This window comes from Hypomesus transpacificus, chromosome 18, assembly GCF_021917145.1.
Source record: "Hypomesus transpacificus isolate Combined female chromosome 18, fHypTra1, whole genome shotgun sequence".
In the NCBI taxonomy this organism is placed as follows: domain Eukaryota; kingdom Metazoa; phylum Chordata; class Actinopteri; order Osmeriformes; family Osmeridae; genus Hypomesus; species Hypomesus transpacificus.
In genome coordinates this window covers 3329464-3354841 of record NC_061077.1, presented here as the reverse complement: position 1 = coordinate 3354841, position 25378 = coordinate 3329464, and the positions used below count along the sequence as shown (strand labels likewise).

Genomic DNA, 25378 nt, shown 5'->3' with positions numbered 1-25378 from the left:
TCCAACACTCATCTGGCACATCTGAGTCTAATAGAACAAAGCAGGTTAATTTGTTGAATCCAGTTGGTTACAACTGGGGTTGGAGCTGTAGAGGGTAATATTGGCCAAACAACCAAAACAAATTCCCCATGGTTTAAAGGAAGATGGGAAACTGAACAGTGTATTAGCATAAACCAAATAATGCCAATACAAATAGAATTACTTATTGTAAACTAGAGATAGAAAGCAAGATCTGAGGAAGGAGAAGGAGTAATTAGCCTACAAGGACAAGTCAGAGCTGAGGAGCAGCTCTCAGGAGATGAACAATCCACAGAACAATGCAGTACAATTCCCTTTATACACAAGACCAACCAATCAGACCAAATCTTTACACAATGGGATGTGAGAGCCGTCAAGTAGAGAGTCCGTCCAGAAACTCCAGACTTAAGCATATGAGAGGTGGGGGCAGGTTGACACCCAGCCTTACAGAGCAAATAGATGTGCAAAATTACATTATCCTTGGGCAAGGCACTTCAACCTACTTGCCTCAGGGGGGAATACCCCTGTACATTTACATTTAGTCATTTAGCAGACGCTCTTATCCAGAGCGACTTACAGTAAGTACAGGGACATTCCCCCCGAGGCAAGTAGGGTAAAGTACCTTGCTCAAGGACACAACGTAATTTGACATGGACGGGAATCGAACCTGCAACCTTCTGATTACTAGACCGATTCCCTAACCACTCAGCCATCTGACTCCCCCTGTGCTGACTGTAAGTCGTTTTGTATAAGAGCGTCTGCTAAATCACTTAAGTAAATGTAAGGATTATAATGAGAAAAACATCACCATGAGTGGTGGGTTTATGTCTTCAGATCGTGAACATTGTTTGTGGGTTTCACAATATAGTCCCCATAGCATGGAACATATGTTTCCTTTGTAGGAGGCCCCACCCAGAGGGAACCATTACGCAATATAGTATGGTCAGATAGCACAAATTGCACAAAAACATTTTGTAATAAGGTGTGTTTTGGAAAACCCTATCAGCCCTTATCAGTGTAATTCCTCCCTGGTGGCACCACTTTGTGGGAGTGTGAGTTCTACGTTATTTAGGACTGGCATGTCCCTTTAAACAAGCAACTCTCTTCCACTGAATCAGAGCCTTGTAGTTAACTTATCAGCCTATCAGCAGGCTGCTGAACAATAGCCTAACCACTCACTGAGACCCAGTCCACACCATCAGATACAGGGAAGAGTGTTCAAACCAAAATGCTGTAAGAAAAAGAAAGGCGATATGGCGGGGGAAGGTAGAGGATGGAGACGGCTGGATGGGTTTTGGTTTACGGGGCAGGGAGAAGGGGCAGGGTTCGGGAGAGGATGGTGTTGTGCGGGGTGGAGTAATAAAGAGAGGAGAGGGGCAGGAAAGGAGGGATGTTGAGCCTAGGACGAGTGATGAAGCTGTAAGGAGAGGGTGCATAGCTTGGATGAGGGAGAGGAGAGAGGGAGCGGAGGGCCGTTGGGTTGAGGTAGAGGAGGGGCCAGTGGGGGACCTGAACGCCAAGCAAGACGGCTGCTGACTACAGAAATAGTCTGTGAGCTGTTGGGAGGCGGCTGTCTAAACATAGATCCTAACTTCATGGCCATGAAGCCCCAGCTTACAGTAATATGGCAGCTGCACGGTCCAGCCGCTACTAACCAGCATTTACCATCAAAAACTAGTTGGAGCTGCTTCTCCTATTCCCCACCTGACCCTCTTCCCTGACCTGACCCTCCTCCGTCCTCCTCCCCGAGCCTCCTCCCTCCTCCTCCCTGACCCTCCTCCCTGACCCACCTCCTCCCTGACCCTCCTCCCTCCTCCCTGGCTCAGCTGGCTGGGAGACGAGGCAGACATGCATCCACATAAGAAATGAAAATAAAGACAAAAGCAAGGTTTCAACATGAAGTTAGTTTTATTGCCATTTGTTACTTGATGTGGAGTGAGTGGGTAGTTTTAGCACAGGATCACAGTGATCTTAGTTAGCATGAAGCCCTTCAGACAGCGTGAGGGTCAACACTGAATGAACACTGGCAATCAACACGTTTCTACAGTCAAAGTTGTTAAGAATCATAGAACCATATGTTTATTTTTATCTCTATTCTAGAATCAAGAATGGAAGACTGCAGTTACATCTCACGTGATACAAAGCACAATGATAAAAGTTAGATGAAGTTAACAGTGGTATTATATATTTTCTGGACAGTATCCTTTTCCAAAGCAATCAGTTTACCTGCAGTTGTCCCTTATGTTGATTTAAACTGCTAATTAGTAACCAATAATCAAGATAATCTTAAAGTGTTATTCTCACACACAGTGATAATAAACAAGTCCCTCAACTGTGAATTGTTAGTTAACTTGCAATCTACTTAGCTGGTTCACGTTTGACTAAAACATTCAAGTTGTTTTTATTTGCACTGCATGGGTATAGTAAAATTTTATTGTGACCAGGTTAGTTGGTCAGTATTTGCACAGAATATATGTTTTCAAGATTTTAATAATGTTTTATTTGTAAAAACACCATAAATTGAACGGTGATCAATACATTCAGATAAAGATTTCGTTTACAAGGTTACGCTGGTTTCCCTCTGTCAAACAGTATATTCATCTCTTGGAGTAAAGATACTGTCAATAATAATTTGGCAGAGCGCAAAAGATGACACCATACATATGATTTTGGTAATGTACATTTTCATTTCGTTTTTTTCCTACGTTTAATTACTACAGTTAACATTTTTCACCTTTAGACCAACCCAGGCTAGAATCAATGACAGAAATATCTTCAACTCAAAATGTCTGACTATAAAAACCATCCTTTAAACAGTGTTTTGGGTCCTGGTGCTTAACTTCGGGTCCAAAGACAATTCTCAGAGTGGCACTTTTAAACTGTTTATCTTGCCATCAGGCGTAGTATCTCACTCTAATCTGACTATCAACAGTTGTATAGGCAGATATAGTTCTAGACCAAAGGGGATAAAATGTTATGTCTGTATCCAAGTTTCAGTATCAAAACCATGACTAATGTCGACATCTGAGGTATCAGGCATTTGGGAAGATGAGAAAGAGATTAAATGAACATCTTGTTTTGAGGGTCTGATGCTAGGCAAACTATAAAAAAAGATTCCAATAACTATAGAATCAAATATCCTCTAAATGTCAGTTTTTTAATGGCCTCGACAAACTCATCAAGGATGTCCTGTGATTTATAATCAACTTTTCAAACGTTTTTTTTACTTAGACTTAACAAAAATATATTTTCTGAAAATAATTATTCCAGATTTTCTGAGCACTGGGTGGTCTGAGGGGAAAACATTTATTATGTAAACACACACAGGTAATCTAAGACATTAATCTAACACTTGAGCACTTGATATTTGAAATCAAAATAATTCCCTTTCTGTGTATTAACCCCGAATATACCTCCAGTTACCCCTCACAAGCTTGTCCTGCACTGCATCGCAGCGACACAGTGACACATGCCATTCCCATATGAAATCTCCCTCATCAAAATTATATACTGCATGAAAAGTTGTTTTTATGTATATATAACACACAAGGATATTCAATATATATATATGTTTTATACTGTATGTATAAGCAAAATAAAAGCCTTCACAAAATAAATCTCTGATTCATTTTACAATATGTAAAACAAAACAAAAAATGTTCTTCTAACACAATTAAAAGTGCTAGCAAGTTTATTTTACAACAATGTGCTAATGTCGTTTTAAAGATTTTACATTCCCGAAATTATTTTCTTTGACGTTTAAAAAATAATGATTTTCACCCATTTCCAAATTGATTGGATGTTTTCTCATGTTAATGGGTAGCAGAATTCCCTGTGGCTGGCCCCCAGAACTGTCCTTCTGAGCATCTGAGCATTTGGCTGGTATGATGAGACCTAACGGGCTCTAGATTTAAGACAAACAACATAAGGCATGGTTTGGCATCGAAGAATCCTCTGTCTGAACAGCGGCAGCAGAAACACTGTTAGTTTGTCTGTTATAAATCATCATTTTAATTTACAGTGCTGTTAGTAATGGCCTCAGAGTGACTAATGTTCTCTCCGTCTGAACGTTCACGGTTGAGATGACAGTTGCTTTTAGCAATGTCTACTAACAAGGCCAGCGTCTTCCGAGAGAGAACTGACCTCTCCTGCATGCTGAGGCTGTGTCTGGGAGCACGGAGGACTGATACATGAATAGGGAACCATTCGAGTGTGGCAAATATTATGTAGAGACCAGATCAGACTACAGCACACCAAATGCGCCTCGAGCTACATCTGTGTCTCATTGAGAATCAAGTAAACTATCCTGGAACCTCCGGTTGGAAAGCCGTCGGTCTCTCAGCTGCTTAGAGATGGAGGTGAGAGTCTTCAACTATTAGGCTTTGGTTTCTACATACATTTACACAATATAACTCCATAGAGACTGAGGATTAAATCCTGCTCCAGGCTACATATCTCCTTTTCTCACCCTCTCTGGTCTAGGATCCATGGCTTCCTTGCTTTCTACTATAAGTGACCTATGCACTTTTGTAAAGCTCTCTCTTGGAAGTCGCTTTGGATTAAAAAAAAAGCGTCTGCTGAATTAATAAATGTACTTGAAAGTAAAGAAAAATTGGGAAGGACTGGTCATTCTTATTTAGAAACATCCATAACGTAAAATGTATCAGGAATAGACAGGACAGCAGCCTTTCTACTGCTGCTGGTGATCTGTGAAGTTGTCTTTCTGTCTGTCTGTCCCTATGAGGAAGACAGACATCTACATCCAGGACAAGGACAACAACCACTGCCACGACATGGCATTGTCTAGCATCACCCTGGAAAGTCCAGATATCCAGCGTGTCGACAGAGGACACAGAGCATTTGGGACAGAGTCAGGCAAACAGAGATACTGAAGGTAGAGTCAGAGACTAAACTATATGTGGATAATAATATGTGGATCCATAAACAGTTTAGATCTCTGTGAAGTGAATATGGCAACTATAGCCACTCTGCCTGACATCAACCAGAGATAGACAAGAATATTCCATTTGGCACTTCAATCAACCTATGCACAGCCATATATATGTACATACACAACAGTGTATACAGCTATATACTGGGCATGACATGAACCACACATTACACTGACAGGGCTTTGGTAATTTGGCAACTAGTTGTATAAGGGGCCTGAAAGTAACAAGGTTACTTTATGTATCATATAGGACAGGTATGTTACTGACAATGTGTCAATTTAGTCAAATTACAGTAGTGATACACAATGTGATACATGGTGAGTGATACACGATGATAGTGATTAATAAAAGTTTTTTCTTTTTTATTGAATTTTAATTAAAACATGTCATGTTACTTCAAGGAAATAAAGTGCTTCATTCATGTTCTCGGATAAGAGGTGTTAAAATGTAGGTTAAGTCCCAATAACAAGGCTCATTGGCTCCCTTCTAATCTTGTCTGTGTATGTGTGTGTGTGTGTGTGCTTGGGTGTGCGTGTACCCATTTGTAATGTGTTAGTTCATGACATTCCATTCAGTTGGGAAGTAAGCGGAAGGGAATTCTGCGGATCATATTCAAAGGGTGTAAATTCACCCTGGCACATGGGCCTATACACACTCAGACCAACCCCCAACCCCCCACCCAAATACAAACACCATCCCAGTATGGCCTGGCACCGGGGCTCTATCTCAAAACACTGCAGGACATTGATAACCAACACCCAAGATAGAGAAGCCTGACCTCTGACGTCAATAAGTTCTCAAATTAGATTTGAATTTGTTTCGATAAGAACATTGGATTTTCAAAATAGATTTGTCAAAGGTTTTCTCGCTTGTAACCCAAGGTGACAACAGGTCAAGGTCACGTGGTGGCTGGTGCTACACATTGCTGTGGGAACAGGAGGAAGTGGTTGTTTGTCATCCGTGGTCTACATCATCAGCCCAGTGTGTTTTACATCACACTCTCGAAGATGATGACCTTATTCTCCTCGGTGCCAGGAGAGAGGGAGGCCAAGCTCTTGATGTCTGTGTCAGGCGCCATGTACTCCAGTTGGTGAGCGCCCCACACCGGCTTGGTCAGGTGGTCCCAGCGCTGCAGCGGAGGACAAAACAAACATGCAGTCAAACGACAAATCACGATGAGGACCACATTCTCTCGGTCTGTCTCTGTCAATGCCTCCCTCTGTTGGTCCTATGTCCCGTACCTCTTGGAAGGAGCCCTTGGCCCTGAAGAGCTTGTAGAGCACGCTGACAGGGATGCAGAGCATGGAGGACAGGGCCATGCACCAGCCAATCACCTCGCCCCACCATGGGTACACATACACATTGTTGTAGGTTAGAGGCTTGTAGTTCACCAGGTGGAACAGGAAGATACCCTGGGAAAGAGAGATGTAGAGAGAGTGGTACTGTGAGAATGATACTGTTGACAATGATGATGAAACGTTTGAACACATTTGTTAGCGTGTAGCGGTGTGACGACTGTGCAGGTCTTACCATGCAAACACATGGAGTGATAAATGACCAGCACCACTTCATATAAGGGAAAGGCCGGTAGCCAATCATACGAGCTATGTCATCCATAAAGCGGTCAGCACCTGGAAAACACCATAATGTCACTCAACAACAAACCAAGCCTTCTAACACGACAAAGATACCTTGATGTTGAATCACAGCAAAACGACGACACCAAAAGAGTCACTTTTCAGATGTCAAACTGTAGCTTCTTAAGAAGCTTTAAGTGTTCGGGCAGGTAAAGGCGGTGATGTCATACCGTAGACCCAGGCGACAATTATGCATTCCCAGAATGCCTGCCACAGCAGGGTCATGCCGCTGGCTGAGTAGTAGTCAAACAGCTGGAAGACGTACATCCCCCCCTGCAGGGCACACAGGAACACCAGAACACATCAGAAATGATGCTTCACAATGATGGACCCACAAACAGGCGTTAAGTCCTGGCTGTGGATCTGGTATTGTCCAATGAAAGGACTCACCTGTGTAACCATGGAGAGATCGATGATGAAGCATAATAAACAGCAGATTGCCACGGCGATTTCACGTCGCCAGCGCATGTAATCCTTTCCCGGAAACAGATCCAGAATGCCCGTTACAAAACCCTCCACACCAACAAACTGGAGAGAGACAGAGAGAGAAAAAGAGAGAGGAAAATCGAGAGAGAAAATGAGAGGGAGTGTGAGAGAGAGAGAGGAGTAGGACTAAGTGCTACATCCTCCTTCATTGTAAGTCCTTAAGTGACAAAACGTATCAAGGTAAAAATGTAATTCCCCGAATTCACTCTATAAATGAGGGCACATGGGGTTGTCTGATGTTCAGTATGGGAGCAGTGTTTGTGCGGAGGGTGTGTTCCAGGCTGCGTACTGCAGGTGGGCATAGTGCTCCGGGACTGCGTACTGCAGGTGGGTGCTGTGCGTACCTGGCTGTCGAGTCCCAGCAAAAGCAGCATGAAGAAGAACAGAGCCGCCCAGACGGGCGCCACGGGCATCAGGGACACGGCCTTGGGGTAGGCTATGAACGCCAGGCCTGGACCTGCGGGGAGGGGGCACAGACCGGCATCAGACTCTCAGCTCTGCAGCAAGGTCACACCAGGCCCTCCACCACACACACACGCACACACACACAGATGCACAAAACACACACTCTCCAGCACAGTGGGGTTGGGGGGTGGGGGGTGGGGAGATAGAGAGGGGGAAAGGACGAGAGTGAAATGAAAAGAAAGAACTAGAGAGAGAGAGAGAAAAGAAAGTGATAGTACATGAGGAGAGGAGGACAGCAAAAGGCGAGGAAAGAGAGAGAGCAAAGGAGGGGAAGAGAAAAAGAGAGGCGCAAAGAGGAGAGAGAGAGAAAGAGGCACCTTCGTGAGGTGCCAGTGTGCTAAGTGGTGTGACTATGTCCTGTCTGCAGTCTTCTATCCTGTCTCAGTAAACTTTGTGTTTGGACGGTATCATCAACGCAAAGCTTGTTGTTGATTGTTAGTTGTTAATGTTTCAGTACAGCAATGTCGTGTAGGATGCAGTCTGAAGGTTTTGTGTCTAATGTAAGTACTACTGTATATAAAGGACATTATGTCTAGCTTTCATTTTAGACTAGGTAGTGATGTTAGTAAGGTACTTCCTTAAAAACCAACACCGCTCATGCTTTGAGATGCTCTGTTAAGGCTGTCTAGATGGCTACTGTAGTTAGTGAGAGCTACAGTTACATTCATTTAGGTGGGGTGCGTGTATATGCGTCACACAACCAGCAACATGCAAACTATAGCATTTAGTGTTATCAACCAAGTTTAAATAAAGCTAAATATTTAAACTTGTGTAGCTTGATAGCTCTATCACTCTCCACAGATTTATTGAACGACTAATGCCGCCCAAAAATACACATATCGTTTCACTAGAAACTATGACACTACTGTGTAGTCTAAGAAGCAGATCTTCCAAACAGCAGGTTATTTATCTGTGGCTTTGCTGGACTGGGTGGTGAGGACAGCATCGCCACGCAAGTCTGAAGCTACTCTTGAGCATGGTAGGTTGACAGGCGCTAACCCTTGATGATGAATGTGCTGTATGTATGCTGCATATTACACAAAGAGTACATGTACTGTATGGATGTATACTATACTCTGCTATGCTCTGCTCTGCTTTGCTCTGCAATGCTCTGCAAAGCTCTGCAAAGCTCTGCTATGCTCTGCTATGCTCTGCTATGCTCTGCTATGCTCTGCTATGCTCTGCTATGATCTGTTCTGCTATGCTCTGTGTCAATGGTCTGGGTTTATGTTATGTTTGTTGTGTGTTTGTTTGTGTGCTTGTTTGACTGTGTGTGTGTGTGCGTGTGTGTGTGTATGTATGCGTGTCTTCATAAAAGACCATGTTCGACATTGGAAACCTGATGACTGAGGGAGGTGAATGACAGCCAGATTGTCTCAACTACAGATAGTCATGACAATGACTGCAAGGTTCATACACAGAAACCCCAAAAAATGACTTGAAACAGAAATAAGGTTTTCAAAAAGTCTACCGATGTGTTTGCAGCGTCTACCTACAAATTGTTTTGACTTGTGTGTGTGAGTGTGTGTTTGAGTGTGTGTACACACCATTACCCAACTAAGTTAGTTCTAACCATTAATTTTGTTTTACCATATCTGAGTTTAGTATGGTTAGGGGTTGGGAGCTGGTCTACGATTCGTCAACTGTCTGTCCGCTGATTGTAGTGGATTGGTTGCCTTCTCTAGCCCTGTCTTCGGCTGGGCGGTGCCGGAGATGCAGTCTCTGGATGCTGATTGGTGCTAGAGTGCAGTCCCTGGTTCTGATTGGTGCTGGCAGCAGGATTAAAGGTGTGATGCTGTCGTTAGGGAACAGGTGTTTACCTTCTGCAGGGGTCTGCTCCAGGAGGCCTCTTGAAAGCGAGATGAGCTCATCTCAAGAGGCAAAGATCCTGGTTAAATAATCCTTAAATTAATACTTAAATAAATCGAAAATATAGATATATAGAGATATGATGTCAATCACAAGTCAGATAGAGATGGGACTGAGTAAAATCAACGTAAACCCTGTTAAAAGAGGATTCATGATAAGGGGACTCGTTTTCTCTTCCTCACGATTGTACAACTGGCAAAAATATCTAACGAGAAGACTAACGCTGAAGCAAACACATCTGACCATGAGTCATTCATGTACCTGAACACACCCACTCACTCACTCACTCACTCACTCACTCACTCACTCAATACACACACACTCACTCAATACACACACACACACACATACTCAATACACACACACGCAGGCTTAACTCCCTCGCTTTCTCTCTCACAAACTCCTACTGCATACACACACATATCCAACACTTCTGCACTCAATCATTAGCACAAATGCACGCACGCACACACACACCACACACACGCACCAATCGCACCCACACAATCACACACAGGGACTGCACACATGCAGAGTACCAGTGTAGTAGAAGTTGAGTTGTAATGAGGGTCCAACCATCCACGTCCTCGAGTCAAACCCAACGCACTGCCACCTCTTTCCCTCTAACCCCCCTCCTCCTTTCCTCTCAGCCTCTCTAGTCTTTTTCTTTCCCTCCTCTCGTGTTCCTGTCTACCACAGGCTCTCTATCCCCCCCCTTCTCTTCTTTCTACATTTCTCTTCCTGTTCCCATCTCACCCTGTTGTTGCCTTCCCTCAGCCTTATTTGACCCATCTCTCCCGCCCCTCCACCTCTCTCCCTCACTCACTCACTCTCTCCCTCCTTAGGCGCTAGCAGATGTACTTCAGATCAGTATCGATGCCACCTCCCTCTGTGATGCTGGGACTAATGGTACGAGGGAAGTATTATATGAATCTACTAGCAGGACATTGGAGACCCATTCTGAAGGCAATGGGCTTGGCCCAGAGCTGTGACAAAGAGGGGTCCGTCTGGGTCTCTGTTCACTAATGTCCCATTGCTTTATGGAGGGCAGCGCAAGAGTTGCCATTGTGGCCGCTCTTTCATACATCGGCCTCCCACCAAGCTGCTAAGTCCTCATAGCAACCCCCCTGCAGCAGCCTGGCCTTGTGGTGCTGATGCGGTTACCATGCCAATGGATGTAGAGGATGTACAAATACGTACAACAGCGTTGCTATAGACTGAAGTGCACCAGGGATGACTGCAGGACCAATCAGGGCCAATGCATTGCACAGTTGAGCGACCTTTGTTTGCCTCTCTGGGTAAGCGGTATCACTGTACATTTGTACGCTAATACCTCGGTCGAGGTCAAATGCTTGAGTGTTGGCTGTAGTCTGTCTGGGTCTACAGACGGGAGGGGTTCGTATTTCTAACAGCATTGTGCCGCAGACAAGAATAATCAAGCACAAACAAGTGAAATCTTTCTAAGCTAGTTTTTCGACCCAGGTCTGCAGAACAGTATGTCTTCATCTGAGCCAAATCGAATAAATGATTGATGATGTATAGAATATTAGGGTCGTAGATGTAAAATAACTGACTCAACACTCCTGCTGCACTTTCAGGTAAGTTTCAGGTTTCGCCATGGTTCATTAAGAAGTTGTATTCTGTTCTAGTATCTGGTATTGGAGTACCATATTTGTAGTGAGTCAAGTAGTTGATCATTACAGTCATGTTGACTTTTAACAAAATTATTTTCTTTTGGGAGGGGGGGGTGGTAATGTACTTATTCTATTTTGGGATATCTACCTGGTTAATTTTGAAGGGTTCTGGAAGGAGTAGTCTGTTAATACCAGATCATTTAATCCATATTGAAATGTGTTACCTTTTGTGCATTAATTAAGTTGTGTTGATTGCATTCCTGATTGATAAATTGAATATTCAAAGATTTATCTGATTTGATTTATTAGTTGTTCTTGAAAAAGAGATCCTCAGACGAATTACGGAGTTGGAGTTTGAATGCAGAATAAGAAAAATACCTGGATCATCCCAGCAACTGTAACTAACCAAACCACTGTTGTCCTCAGTGTCAGCGCTCTCAGAATGATGGAGGTGTGAGTGTGTGGGTTAGGCTGACATGCAGGAAGAGTGAGACATGCCATGTGGAAGAGCTGTGCGGCACACACATGCCCCTGTTCTCCTGCCTCTGGGACACAGCTACCATGGACTAGACAGAACTAGACTAACTGACCAGCTGTCAAGGGCTTGACCACCCAGAAATAGCACCACCCATTAGTTAGTGTGGGTTACCGTGGGTAACCAGAGCTCCCATATTAGTTGACACCCACACAGATACATACTCATCAAACAAAAATGTTAGAGACAAAATCACCACTATAGACGAGTCATTCCGTACCACGCACTCACAAACACACACACACACAGTTTAGTTTTGAATAGTTGTCCAGACAGAGACACACACACACATATACAGTACACATAGAATACATGTAAACACACACCTACATACATTTTCTCTCTCTCTCACACACACACACACACACACACACACACACACTCTCTCACACACACTCATACACTCACATAAACATGAACATACATTCTTGAACACACTCACACATGCATACACCCAGTCGTGCACGCACAAATACACATACACACCCACTGCCACACACTCACACACTCACACACACACTCTGCATCACCAACACACACTCCAACTCTATAGCACCTGTTTCCTAGTAAAGGCAATACATTAACAGTTGTGAAGCAGTACAAGTACATACACAGTTCATGTAACACAGTATTCACATTGAATATAATAGATGAATAGATCGATCAAATTTGATTAAAAACATTTCACATCACATGTCCTTGGTAAACATGATTTCATAATTTCACAATATTTGAAAGTCCCTTTCATTAAGTTGGCAACAAAAGCATGTCATAAGTAAAACAACATGCACTTGTAAACTGTGAGTGTGTGTGTGTGTGTGTGTGTGTACACATGTGCTAGTGTCTGTACCTGTTTCTGCCACTTGGGAGATATCCACTCCTTGCTCTTTGGCCATGAAGCCCAGGATGGAGAACACCACGAAGCCAGCAAAGAAGCTGGTGCCGCTGTTAATCAGAGCCAGCATGAAGGCATCCCTGCAACAGACCAGAGCAATCAACTACAGATCATTGTATGGGCACACACCAGAGCTAGATACTAAAGATTTGCGCTAGCACAGAGTCCTCCGTGTCCATGTCTTACTTGTAGCAGTCATTGTTGAATCTGTTGTAGCTGCCCAGGGCGGTGAGAGCGCCCAGACCAATAGCGTAAGAGAAGAAGATCTGTGTGCCAGCATCGATCCACACCTGTGGGGGGAGAACAGGAAGGAGCGACATTTTCTGTTGCTGTTCATTTCAACACACCCCACCTAGATAAGGGTCAACACAGTAAGCTCTGGCCACAAATGAAAAGACAGAACCAAACTCACCTGGGCCTCGCCCAGTTTGGACCAATCAGGTTTGATGTAGTACATGATGCCATCATAGGCGCCGGGCAGGGTCACGCCCCTCACCAGCAAGATGATGAGAACCACGTAAGGAAAAGTAGCTGTGAAGTAAACAATCTGGAGAGACATGAGGAATACAGAACTCTTGGAACCATTGGAACACTTGGAGCATTTATATTTCAGAAAGATATCATACACCATAAAACTACAGTCAAAGATTTGTGTATTACACAAGATAAGTGTAACAATTAAATGTGTTGTGCAAAACTCAGGTGTGCTCGCCAGTTAGTCTGAATGTGAGCCCTCGCATATACAGTGTATATATATATAGACGGTATATATATCATTCCTGGCTCTAGTGCCAATCTTTGTTCTCAAAGACCTGCCTGCTTGCCAGCCCTCCTGCCTGCCTTTGTTATTTCCTGTTTGTCTTTATCTAATCAGTGAAACATTTCAAACAGTTCAACCTTTGGCTCCTACACAGTCACATGAAGCACAGGGTTATTAAATGTAATCACAGCAGGTTAACCACAATGGATTATGAACCTGCTAGCTGACCTGCTGTCACCGGTAACGGCAGTTGATTCTAAGGAAGAGGTCTGTCTGACTAATACACACAAGTGGGAAACTTCTCCTACTTAGACTCCCCTAAAGCTCTTTCCTCCTATCCTCCTCTCCATCAACGTCATTCTTAACTGAACTACACTCCTCCCCTCCTCTCCTCGACACAGTGTTACAGAGAAAAGAGACATGTTCAAACAGATTCCCCGCCGTGCCAAATGACGTTGTGTCCTTGGGCAAGGCGCTTCACCCTACTTGCTTCAGGGGGAATGTCCCTGTATTTACTGTAAGTCGCTCTGGATAAGAGCGTCTGCTAAATGACTAAATGTAAAATGTAAACAGCCTTTTATTTCATTCTGTAGCCCTCTTTGACCCCTTCAAACATTATTGTGTAACTTTACTGGAATGATAACATGGTGATATAAAATAAGATTATCTAAAAAACCTACACTACAAGGCTATCAGTTTATGTTCTTGGTGCCACCTATGACTCAGAGCTGATGGTGACCTGGCAGGGGTCACATAGCTCTGAAGTATGAACGGGGAGCCAGTCACGTCCCACTGCAGACAACCTAACACTCCTCCACCAATCGCAGCTACGCATGTGACAGGCCACAGGCCCCACCCCCCACTCTTCTGACGTTGTTACAGCAACACTCTCCCTCATCATTTTCAGGCTGCACGTGACAGCGGGAGACGAGACGCTGTGTGTGTGTGTGTGTGTGTGAGTGTGTGAATCACCACACAAGGTTAAAGAGAAGTCATCACCCTCTCATTCACTCATGACTGTGAGGCCACAGACCATGTGACTTTGACCACAAATACACTCCCTAATATCTTCCCATAGATACTGAAGCGATACAAAACCTTCAGTTCTAATCTGCAGTATTTGAGTTATGAATGCAGACTGACTAGCACGTGAAGATCTGGTCTAGCTCTTTCAGCAATACAGATGTTATATAGCTAGCTATGTCAGCCCTAGTTCCATACTAGAGCTAGCTATATTAGCCATACTGCCATTCTATAGCTAGCTGTATCAGGCACATTGCCCTACTATAGCTAGCCTTTTCAGTCAATCTTCCTAACAAAATGCTGTAACATCCCTATCTGGCTCCCTACATCCCTGCCCTCTAAATACGGTCTATAATTATCCTTATTGATGCCACCATCCCCCTCCCTGTGCAGGTGCATTAGGAGATGAATAAGTGTGGTGCAGGGGGTCAGTTAGGATCTAGCAGTGACTTACTGATCCCTAGAGACAGTGAGAGACTGATAAATCAGCTGATCTGTGACTGGTAGCACAACCAAGCGGATCAATGAGCTAATGCTACGTATGAACTCTACAGGACACCTCCGTAGGACTTGACAGACGCACAAGTGAAACGGAGGAGAGAGGATGTGGTTACCTTTCCAGTGGACTTGACTCCCTTCCAAACACAGAAGTAGACCATCACCCACACCGCCATCAGGCACAGCAACATCTCCCAGTTAATCGATCCAGGGTGGTCCAGCCCTTCTGAGATGTTCAACACCTTATTTCTGGAGGACAGAAGGAGGGCGGGGGGGGGGGGGGGGGGCATGGGAGGTTTAGAAGACAGGAGGCGTGAGGAACCTATCCCAGCCCTCCCGTGCTCTACCTGCTCATCCCGTCCTCCACCTGCCCGGTCCTTCCTTGCCCTTTCCTGCTCCACCTCCCCTGCCCTCCCGTGTCACCGCTACCTTGACAGTGTACCCTGGCCCTCATAAATAAAGCTGCCCAGTCATGCAGGGGGGAGTCACATGGACGGCTTAGCCATGAGGACTCGCCCTGGCGTCTCCTCACACATGATTACAGAGAGCACTGCAGCCTGAATAGAGCCGTTAAGGAGCATCGTCACCCTGCTCCTTATAGCACAGCTCAAACACACACAGGGTGCACGCACACACACACACACACCAACAACCACACGCACACACAAGCGGCACACATAAGTGCTCACATAGGGCCGCGCATGCTAGAGAACAATTAGTGCAATTCGTTCTCTAGTCACAACTGGATTTCTGATGAGTTCAAGTTGAACTGACAAATGTGCTTTGTTAAAGCAATTAGCTTTTAATCCCAGTGGTCTTAAATCCCTGCTTTAGACTGAACAATGTTATTTCACAGCATCCATAGCCCTGATTTTATTTCAAAAACAGGAAATATCACATTGAGTTTTCTATTGTTGACGTAATGTAGCCAGGACTCCTATGACGCCAATGAACAACAGGTCTGATTGTGGATCAGGCCATCAAACAAGTGAGAGTAGTTAAACAGTGTTTACACCTGTTGAGAAGTACTCAACAAATGGCTAATTGGGGACTTATGGCTGGGCTTACGTCCTCATCACGAGGTCCTCCAACCAGAATGCTTCTTAATGTTTAATGACAATTCATCACATTGGTAGTTATTCCCTAAAATGATATCTATAATTTAACACTTGCTGGCAATTACAGTAAGTGACAATTGCAATAGCTTCAACGAAGCTACCTATAAAGCTGCTGGTCGCAGCTAAAAAAGAACAAGCAAAATAAGGCAACTAACTCCCCAAAATGTTGCTATTTGAAGGGCTAAAATACTTCATAAAAATGCATTAAAACCTTTCAAAGTGCTACATACAATCCAGTCCAGGTCAGATGTCATGGCCCATCTAACTGAGAGCGGGCTGAGCTACCAACCTAGAACCAGATATCTATTGTAAATGTGCATAATGTGTCTTGAGGAATCTTAACCCTTTAAAGCACTGACATACAGAACCAAAGAAGCACATTAGAGACTCACTCCCAGAATTCGATGATGGACGAGCGACCGTTGGCCAGCTCCTCGCAGGTCATGTTGCCGTGTGTGGTGTTGCCATGCGTGGTGTTTCCAAACGAGCCGTTGGTGTCGCAGCGGTAGAACTCGATGCAGCTCTCCGAGTTCCAGGGGTTGTCGCAGGTGGACCAGGGCAGGGTGGAGCTGAAGGACTTGATGAAGTAGTAGAAGCCCCAGGCCAGCACCATGATGTAGTAGGTGTTACAAAAGAACACAATCACCATAGAGGCATAGCCCAGGCCTGGGGGGACATAAACAAACAATCAACAACTAGAAACACCGAAATGTGTTTTGCTGGTATAGGAAGGAGTACTGTAAAGCCTGTTGTGGTGTAGTTTAACATATGTCTTACGATGTGGTTTATCACAGAGGAATTGTACCTTTAAACAATGGTGCGATGTTCCACACATTGATGCTGCCAGCCTTCATGAACTGTCCCAGAGCGATCTCCAGGAAGAAGATAGGAATACCCCCCACGATCACTATCAGCAGGTAGGGGATTAAGAATACTCCTGGAGAATGGGAGAGAGAGAGAGAGTGAGAGACAGAGAGAGAGAGACAGAGAGAGAGAGGGAGAGAGACAGAGAGAGAGAGACCCCATTAAGTACAGTACCACATCGATAATGCTATACACTGTTTTGTCCATAGTAAAGTGCACATCAAGTAGAGAACAGGAGGAACACTATGTCTTTCTCCAAGTACAACAGCTAGTCCTGTTGTGAGTGATGCACATCCAATATGTACTGGAACATTTCCGCTCCAGTGGCGGCGTTAACGGACACCTATCAGATCTATCCATCAACGTTAGTTTAAAGAATGATTAACATCCCATGGTTTCTCACTGCCCATAAAGATGGCCTGCCTGCGTGGGGTCTGGTTAGCGCAAACATCCATCGGCCTTATGTAATGGGCTGCTGTGTGTGTGATCATGGATGAGCTGGCGGCAGCACAGAGCGAGCATACACACACGCAACCATACCCACACACAGCCCTGCCTGGAATGCTAATTGGAAACGGGAATCCATTTTGTGTCAGAGAACATGGGCGTGCATGCCCACAGTGTGCCTTCTCTTTCTTCTCCTCCTTCCTTCCCTCCCCTCCTGCATGGTAGGGTGCCACGGTGCCACTGCTGGCTGTGCCGGCAGACAGGGGTCTGGGATAGAAATAGAGGATGGGAGGTGGAGGGAAGCAGAGATGAATGACAGGGAACGAGGGAGGCAGGGAGGCAGGGAGGGAGGGAGGGAACGAGGGAGGGAACGAGGGAGGGAACGAGGGAGGGAACGAGGGAGGAAAGGAAACCATCAGCAGTGATATGTCTGGATGACTTCACAAGAGCCGTGGCAGCAGCTTAGCCGGACCAGGGTGGGGAGAGGATGAGGGAGGAACAGAGAGAGCAGAGAGAGGAGGGAGGTAGAGAGAGAGCAGAGAGAGGATGAGGGAGGAACAGAGAGAGCAGAGAGAGGAGGGAGGTAGAGAGAGAGCAGAGAGAGGATGAGGGATGAACAGAGAGAGCAGAGAGAGGATGAGGGAGGAACAGAGAGAGCAGAGAGAGGAGGGAGGTACAGAGAGAGGAGGGAGGTAGAGAGAGAGCAGAGAGAGGATGAGGGAGGAACAGAGAGAGCAGAGAGAGGATGAGGGAGGAACAGAGAGAGCAGAGAGAGGATGAGGGAGGAACAGAGAGAGCAGAGAGAGGAGGGAGGTACAGAGAGAGCAGAGAGAGGAGGGAGGTACAGAGAGAGGAGGAGGGAGGTAGAGAGAGAGCAGGGAGAGAGGAGAGAAGGAGGAGGGTTCAAATTCAGGGGGTGGGAAGAAAGTAGATTATCTCCATTGAACAATGACCCGCACTGAATGAAGCTATGATGTCACCGCCTACCTAGAGGCTCTCTGATTGGCTGATGAGGAGCGAAGGGAGGGCGGGCTGTGAGCCGAGCTATAAAAAGCGTCACCCGTTGCGTAACTCAGGCTCTGCAGGCAAGAGGGACCAGCCAATTTCTTTCTGCCCGACTGGAAAAAAACCAGAAGGAGAGAAGAAGAGGCGACTTGACATAGCCCTCAGAATTAGCTTGGGTGAATCACCGCAGCAGAGAAGTAACTGAAACAGCCCACAGAGACAGAGAATGCAGACATGCTGCAGTTATCAAAGTGTTACAGCAAACACATACTGAGAGCACTGCAGAGTTGATCCTATTTACACATAATAAAGCCTTTTGGTTTGTTCGAGAGCAGCTGCAAGGCTCCAGGCTGTGTGACTGCACCAGTCAGAATGGGGACACTACGCAGGCGGTGTCACGACACACCGTGTGATGTGAATGGAGGAATTCACATTCCATAAAAAAGATGAATAGACGGCGACACATGCTCTGACTCCCACTTTGCTCGTCATTCTCTCCCTTGCTCACGCTCCCTCTTTCCCATCCCCTCTCTCTCTCTTTCTCTCTCTCTCTCCCTCCCTCTCCCTCTCTCTCTCTCTCTCTCTCTCTCTCTCTCTCCCATCCCCTCTCTTTCTCTCTCGCTCTCTATCTCTCTCCCTCTCTCATCTCTCTCTCCCTCTCTGTATGGAGAAAGTCTGTTCATTCACGGCTCAGGCATCTCTACTATGTGCCGTCTTGCTGGCTCAGAGTGGGGTAAAGAGACTCATTTGCAAACAAAGCGTGCGCTATAGCCGCTCCTGCACCGGCAGGCCACGGGGATGATACACACACACAAGCAAACACAAAGGCAGACACAGTTCACACACACACAAACGCACATGTCGATGTAGAATCGCATGCGCAGCAGTAGAGGCAGACACGGCGATTGTCACAGTGACGTAGTGGAAGTGAGTCATAGGAGCTTGTGTCGCAGATGGAAGAGCAACATAATGTAGCATTGCGTGTCGTGACTCCCACTAGGAGCACTAAGCCCCCCCCCCCTTCCTGCCTCAGAAACACCTGACTAGGGAGGGAGAAGAGATAGATGGCAGAAGACAGAGAGTTGGTCTACTTCTATTAATCTCCATTAGCCTCCAGCAGCAGCTTGTTCCTCCCCTGCACTAGCTAATGTCATGTGGCTGTGTGCTGTAATGCAGCTAACACATGTCCAACATGGGCTTGACTGCATACAGCCAGTGTAGGCGTCTCAATGCCTGGCAGCTGACTCGACAAATTTGACTTCCTCTTCATGCACTGAAAATGCTTCCTTATTTGGTCGGATTACTCAGCGTATAGGAGGCCTAAATTCACTTTTAGCTGTGCAGAACTTGGCCCAGCTGAGCAATCCATAGCTGTACCAGCAGGCTACCACCATGCTAAGCCTGCTAATTTGGACTAAGACATGTTTGGAGGCCTGTCCGGGTTAGCTCAGACGTGAGAGTCCAGAAGTGCCTCTGCAGACACGACGGCTCATTACAGGACAGGTGAACACATCTTCACCATCATCCTCATCATCCTCGCTAGGCCGGGTCGTCCCTTCTATAAGCAGCCAGCTTCTCTGTCAAAGCTGGTTCGGAAGTTGATTGGCTTACTGAGCTTGTTTTGACATGGTATAAGTAACCCTCCCCTCCCCCCTAATATCCGCACAAAAAATGGTCTCTAGTGCGTAGCTAGGTCGCCGTGTGTTCCAGTAGGGCTTATCTACCGCCGTGACTGTGGGAAAAGTGCGTCTCACAACATGACGTGCTTTTCTTCCGCTAACGTCTCTCCCTCACCCATTCACGCAATCACAGGTACTCTGTAACGGTGCATGATTGAATCAAGATCAGTTTAATCTGGGTAATTGAAAGTTCTGATTTACAACAAAGAGAGGGAAGAATTCCAGGGGAACAGACACACACATCACACACACATCACACACACATCACACACACATCACACACACATCACACACACATCACACACAGATGAAACAACTATCAAACATTTGCCTGTACAATAGCCCTGTGGGGTAATAAAAACCGCAACTGGGGGTAATAAACTGGTTACGCAAAACCAGTAATAAATTAATCAGAAATATGTAGGCGGCCTGGTGCCATGATGCAATCCTTATTCCCTAACCCTGATGTACAGTGAATATCAGGTCAGATCAGAGAGCACATGGCTCACAGGGAGGCTGTAACATGAGGTGTTGTGTTGGTGTGGTTTACTGGAAGTCCTGTAGGTCACACACATACATGAACACACACACAAATTATGTTCCTGTGTTGGTAAACCAGTGTACAGTACAGCAGCCCACAGAAGTCTAAGGTGATGTGTGTTGTAACTGGAGCCTCGACTGTAACGACTGGAGATCATGTCTGTAACCATGCTGTTTCTGGCAGAGTTTCCGTGTTAACAAGCCGGCAAAGAACAGCTCAGCTCATTTAGATTAAACATTAAATGCCTCAGAAACAGATCTACAGATTAACAACCCCACTTTGATGACCGGCTGATTTGAGACTCAAAAACGTAAACCTGATTGGTTGGCAAACATGCATCTCAATCTATACTGATTTCATTAGTACAGCACTGTCATGCAAAGTTCTCAACAGAGATAGCTGACACACAAAAGCTACCTAGTTAGCATGGCGCTAGGCTCTACCCATTTTCAGACATATTGTAAACTAGCTAAGGGAAGCTAGTTAGCCGAGGCCGGAACGTAGCTGTAGCTCCCTGGTACCAGGGCAGTCAGGATAGGGGATTAAGAGATTAACAGACGCTCTTCTTAAATCGCTGGTCCACGTGGGATGGGGTGATGTCAGCAGGGGCACACGATATGCACGTCGCCACCACTGATCGTTCACACGCCCACCATGCACCTCTCTGACCACACAACATGGCTGCAGGCTAGAAGCCCTACCTGGATAGAGGCCCTATTTGTCTCTATGGACACTTTTCATGTTTGAGGTGCAAACTATAAGGATTTGAATAACAGTCTACTAAAGCACACAGCATCACAGCATACATAATCTCATTGAAATGGTCTGTAGAACTCCTTGTGGAATTGATGATGACATTTATGATATCATCATGTTAATTTACACATTTACAATGTCATATTTGTTCTCCTAATATTTGTACTGAAGTGATGAAGTTGGTGTGTGTTGGTGACAAATAAATACCAGTGTTTACACTGCAAGAACAACAATGTTTTTATAACATTCAAACTGTAACCTTATCTGATTCCAAAACAACTGGCTGCACATGATTAGAGCAAAGTGATAATGCAGTCATAGGTCATCTACATGTGTGTTTAGGATTTTGTGTCTGATGGCTGGATGTTAACAAATATTTTGCAAAAGATCCCTTGACCTCACTGTAGTTCTTCATTACTAAGATGATGATGGTCAACTGCCCAAGGACACTCTGTTCTGAATCCTAAGTCTGCTCTGATATGACAGACACACACAACTCGGCTCATCTCAGAAAGATGAAAAAATAAGCTTGTGGCTGTGATGATAATCACTGTGGGATGGTCTGCTGCTTGGTCAAACAGGGTATTACTGCTGACTAGGGGGCTGAGCAGGGGAACATGGCTTAAAAGCTGGACTCCCGAGCAGTCCCAGCAAGGACACATAGTCTCACTGCAGACAGTCTGCCAAGGACAGACATTCACATACACCACGGCAGTAGCAGGCTGGCAGGCACACTGCAGAACTCATAAATCTAGTTAGACAGGAGGTCTGAAGATGGGGGCGGAGGGAGGGCTCAAGGCTGGAAAATGGGGCTGGAAGGATGGGGCAATAACCATAGCTGGAGAACTAAAAGGACAGCAGTGAGAGGCCAGAGAGAAGGGAAGGGGATTCAAATGGGCTGTGAGGTTAGAGGCTGGGGCATACAAGGTAGGCTGGAGATAGAGGGTCAGAAAAACTGGGGAGGTGTCTTAGGAGCTGAGATAGGGGGGTTGAGAGATAAGATAGAGGGGTTGTGCGTCTTGAAATAGATACACAGTAACTGTCTTTGTAAAAGACTCTGAGTACAGAGAAACCTTTTCATATGGACTTGACCTGAGTAGACACAGCACTATGATTGCGGGCAAAACACAGATAGGATTGACTCCACGGGTGACCTTGTCATAAATGTCAGAAAAACACTCAGATAGTTGCACTGAGGAAAACATTAACCTTGCTTCGAGAATGAACTGAATGTCAATACTCTGCATGGGTAATTTGTTGGAACAAAGGTAAGCGACCATACCAGCAATGTTTATGTGTTAAGATTCAACCAAAACAATGAGATTCAGGAATGTGAGACAGTGTCTGTTAGTTGGTTTGGGTGTTTCAGTCAGTCTAGGTGTCTGTGTGCAGTCATGTGCGTGTGTGTGTGTGTGAGACTGTGAGTGAGTGTGTGTGTGTGTGTGTGAACACATCTCTATCAGTCTCTGTTCAAGTGTGCCATGGCCATGATTCTTCCTGTTCCTGTGCGACCCAGACATTTGAAACCGGGACAGACTGGATCTCTCTGGCAGTACCCCGGACAGGTCTCCAGGGAGCTAGCCACTCATCCAGAAAAGCACCGGCTTCATCAGCTAGTACCCAGTCACAGGCTTCAGACAGGCCTGGCACCCCCCCCCCCCCCCCCCCCCGGGGCTAAAACAAGTATCACAGAAGAAAAGTTTAAGAGATCAACCACAGTCCTCTCTTCTGTCTCTCCTTTCTTCCCCTGTCAGTGTGGAGACGGGGTCCCTTTGTGTTTCCAGGAGGGATGTTTCTCTCTCCTCCTTCCCACCGGCTGGTTGCCTTGCCCTCCTGGCCCACACCCCGCTGGGTCAGTGGCTAGTGCAGACCCTCCGTCTCCACTGTCTATTATCTAAACACTCTCCTGGACTGGTTTCTCTGTTGGATACTAGGCTAACAGAAACCCTAGCGCAATGACAACACACAGACGCCCAGCAGGAGGCTAGGCCAGCGATGAGACAGCAGGAATGTAATCATGTTATCATCTACTGGAGGTTTTAAACTGTACTCTAAACATTGTAGGGGCAGGATTTCTACAGGTTTCTCTGGTATGTTGTCTTAACTTATCTTGTCTATATGCCGAAATGTTTTATATTACAGTGAGGTTTTGGGCTATGCAGTAGAGACTATCATCTTGGTCAACTTTAAATGTATATTACCCTCCAACTAATCTTTCAGTTAAGACGTCATCTAAGGAACAGTTAGAGTCTAAGATGTTTAGCCCCAGTTGTCACATTTTTCATCAATGTAAGTCTATGCATAAATTATAATGAATAATCGATTTTTGAATGACTCCATTCTCTTTCAAAGAGACAAAGTTAATCATTCTAGGGGATGTTGTGTCTTTAGTTAAATGAGGAAGTAGTTCATTCATTCACTGTGACTGAAGGAGACAAGGCTGCTGCCCAGGAGAGGGTTGGCAGGTGGGTGGTACCTGTGTGTATCTACGAGACTGTCGAGGCAATCTACAGGGCCACTGAAAGTATCGATCCCTTTACCCGGTGTTTAACGCACTTTGTGAGTATTAGACTCTAAGGGTTAAAGGACAAATCCATGTCATCCATTTTGTATATTAAAACTGGGTCATTGTCCCAACGCAGAATAGTGCGCATTGATGTTTACGTTGGACAAAATGTAGTCTTTTGGATCAATTAAGATCATATACGGATAATATATTAAGTTGGTTCACCATAGGCTGCAGTTAACAAACGCAGCAGCGACGAACAGGGGGCCCTCTCGTAGCTCTAATCAGCGTCTTCGCAGATTCATAAGCGCGCGGTGACCTGACAGCGTAGCCAAGGACACACACTGCAGCGATGTTCCAGATGATGAATGACCAGGTTTGATTCGTTACAATGACCTGCGGGCACTATAAAGACTAAGCTATATTTTAGACTAATACTACAAAGAAAGTAAGGGAAAGCTATGCGCTTATGCCAGCAAACCGATCATATTTCGCAGGGGATGATATGACGTAGCCTCTTTGATATGCACGGTGCACTCCCGTCATACGGACCGGCTACGTAAGCAAGACGTGATATTTGACTCATCCATATTTACAAATGGGAACTGCTTGTGTTACATTCGTATTTCGTTCTGTTGTTGAGGGTCACTTTTGAAACGGTGAATATGTATGCATATGCTGAAACTCACCTCCACCGTTCTTATAGCAGAGATAGGGGAAACGCCAGACATTCCCCAGACCCACTGCGAAGCCCACGCAGGACATAATAAAGTCCATCTGTCTGGTCCAAGTCTCTCGTTCGGGATACCCTGGCTTCGCTGCTGACGCCATCGCGGCAGGTGCAGTGACGGCCGCGCCGCCGCTTCCAATGAGATTGCCATTTACGCCAGTTTGGTGTCCGTTCCCGTTTGGGATGAGATGACCCTTTTTCTCCTCTCCCAGGACCACGTTCACTTCGCTGCAGTCGGTGCTGTATGCAGATTTCTCCATCCCAATTAAGCACTTGTAAACAAAACACTCAGGTAACACTGAGGTGAAAAGCAGTAAAAAGATCAGTCAATAGGATTCAGAATAATCCCGGATAAAACCTTCCACTCTCTCTCTTAATCTTATACTCGTTTGGGTTGTTTTCCCTTTATGGACCCAATATCGTCCCTTTGATTCACTTCGGACAGCCTTTTAGATAGGGTCTGGTCCGTGCCCTTCCTTTATATCACGGATTTGTTTCAAGTCACAAGATATTTAAGTTATCGCTTTGCAATATCGAACACGCAACGATGAGACGGTGGTCAGAATCAATTTGTTAAAATAAATTTAGGGATTATAAAATTAAATTATATAATTTCGGGAGACAATCTCACAAAAGAAAAACACCGAATTGGACAGCACCTTCAAAAACAATCCACGAAACACTTAAATGTGAGTCTGAAGAATCGCATGGGAACGTAGCTCTCAAAGAGGAGACGGGTGTCGAGACGAAAAAAACCTAAGCGGGCGTTGCGCGCGCTCGATGTTGAATGTACTAAAATTACATTCGTGATTTTAGTCTTGAAAATCCGTTATCAGACCATCTTCTTCATTGGGTGCATTCAAACGAAAAAATACTGTCGACGAGATAGATCTACCGCGAGTGTTCTGCTGTCTAAATGCACTGCTCTGTCAATTAAGAAGCTCTGCAGTCGCGCGCCGC

At 45.4% G+C, this 25378-nt stretch overlaps 1 protein-coding gene across 1 annotated transcript; it reads right to left on the bottom strand.

The window, feature by feature from the left end:
- Window positions 1–1907: 1907 nt before the first annotated feature.
- slc6a8 (solute carrier family 6 member 8) lies at window positions 1908–25375 on the bottom strand. The gene is made up of 13 exons (XM_047040977.1): window positions 24378–25375; window positions 16696–16827; window positions 16283–16556; window positions 14889–15021; window positions 12904–13038; window positions 12678–12781; window positions 12447–12571; window positions 7438–7550; window positions 6998–7135; window positions 6778–6880; window positions 6501–6601; window positions 6212–6382; window positions 1908–6099 (listed from the first exon to the last, which is right to left on the bottom strand). The coding sequence occupies exons 1-13, from the start codon at window positions 24676–24678 to the stop codon at window positions 5959–5961; spliced, it is 1971 nt and encodes a 656-aa protein (XP_046896933.1). The 5' UTR covers window positions 24679–25375; the 3' UTR covers window positions 1908–5958.
- Window positions 25376–25378: the final 3 nt, after the last annotated feature.

Excerpts from the sequence above, each read along its gene's own strand:
- slc6a8 (XM_047040977.1), bottom strand. The coding sequence starts at position 24,678 with ATGGAGAAATCTGCATACAGCACCGACTGCAGCGAAGTGAACGTGGTC. Across the intron at positions 13,039-14,888 it reads GAGTCAAGTCCACTGGAAAG|ATTGTTTACTTCACAGCTAC; the intron begins GTAACCACATCC and ends ATGTCTCTCCAG. Across the intron at positions 6,100-6,211 it reads CCAAGGGCTCCTTCCAAGAG|CGCTGGGACCACCTGACCAA; the intron begins GTACGGGACATA and ends CCTCCGCTGCAG.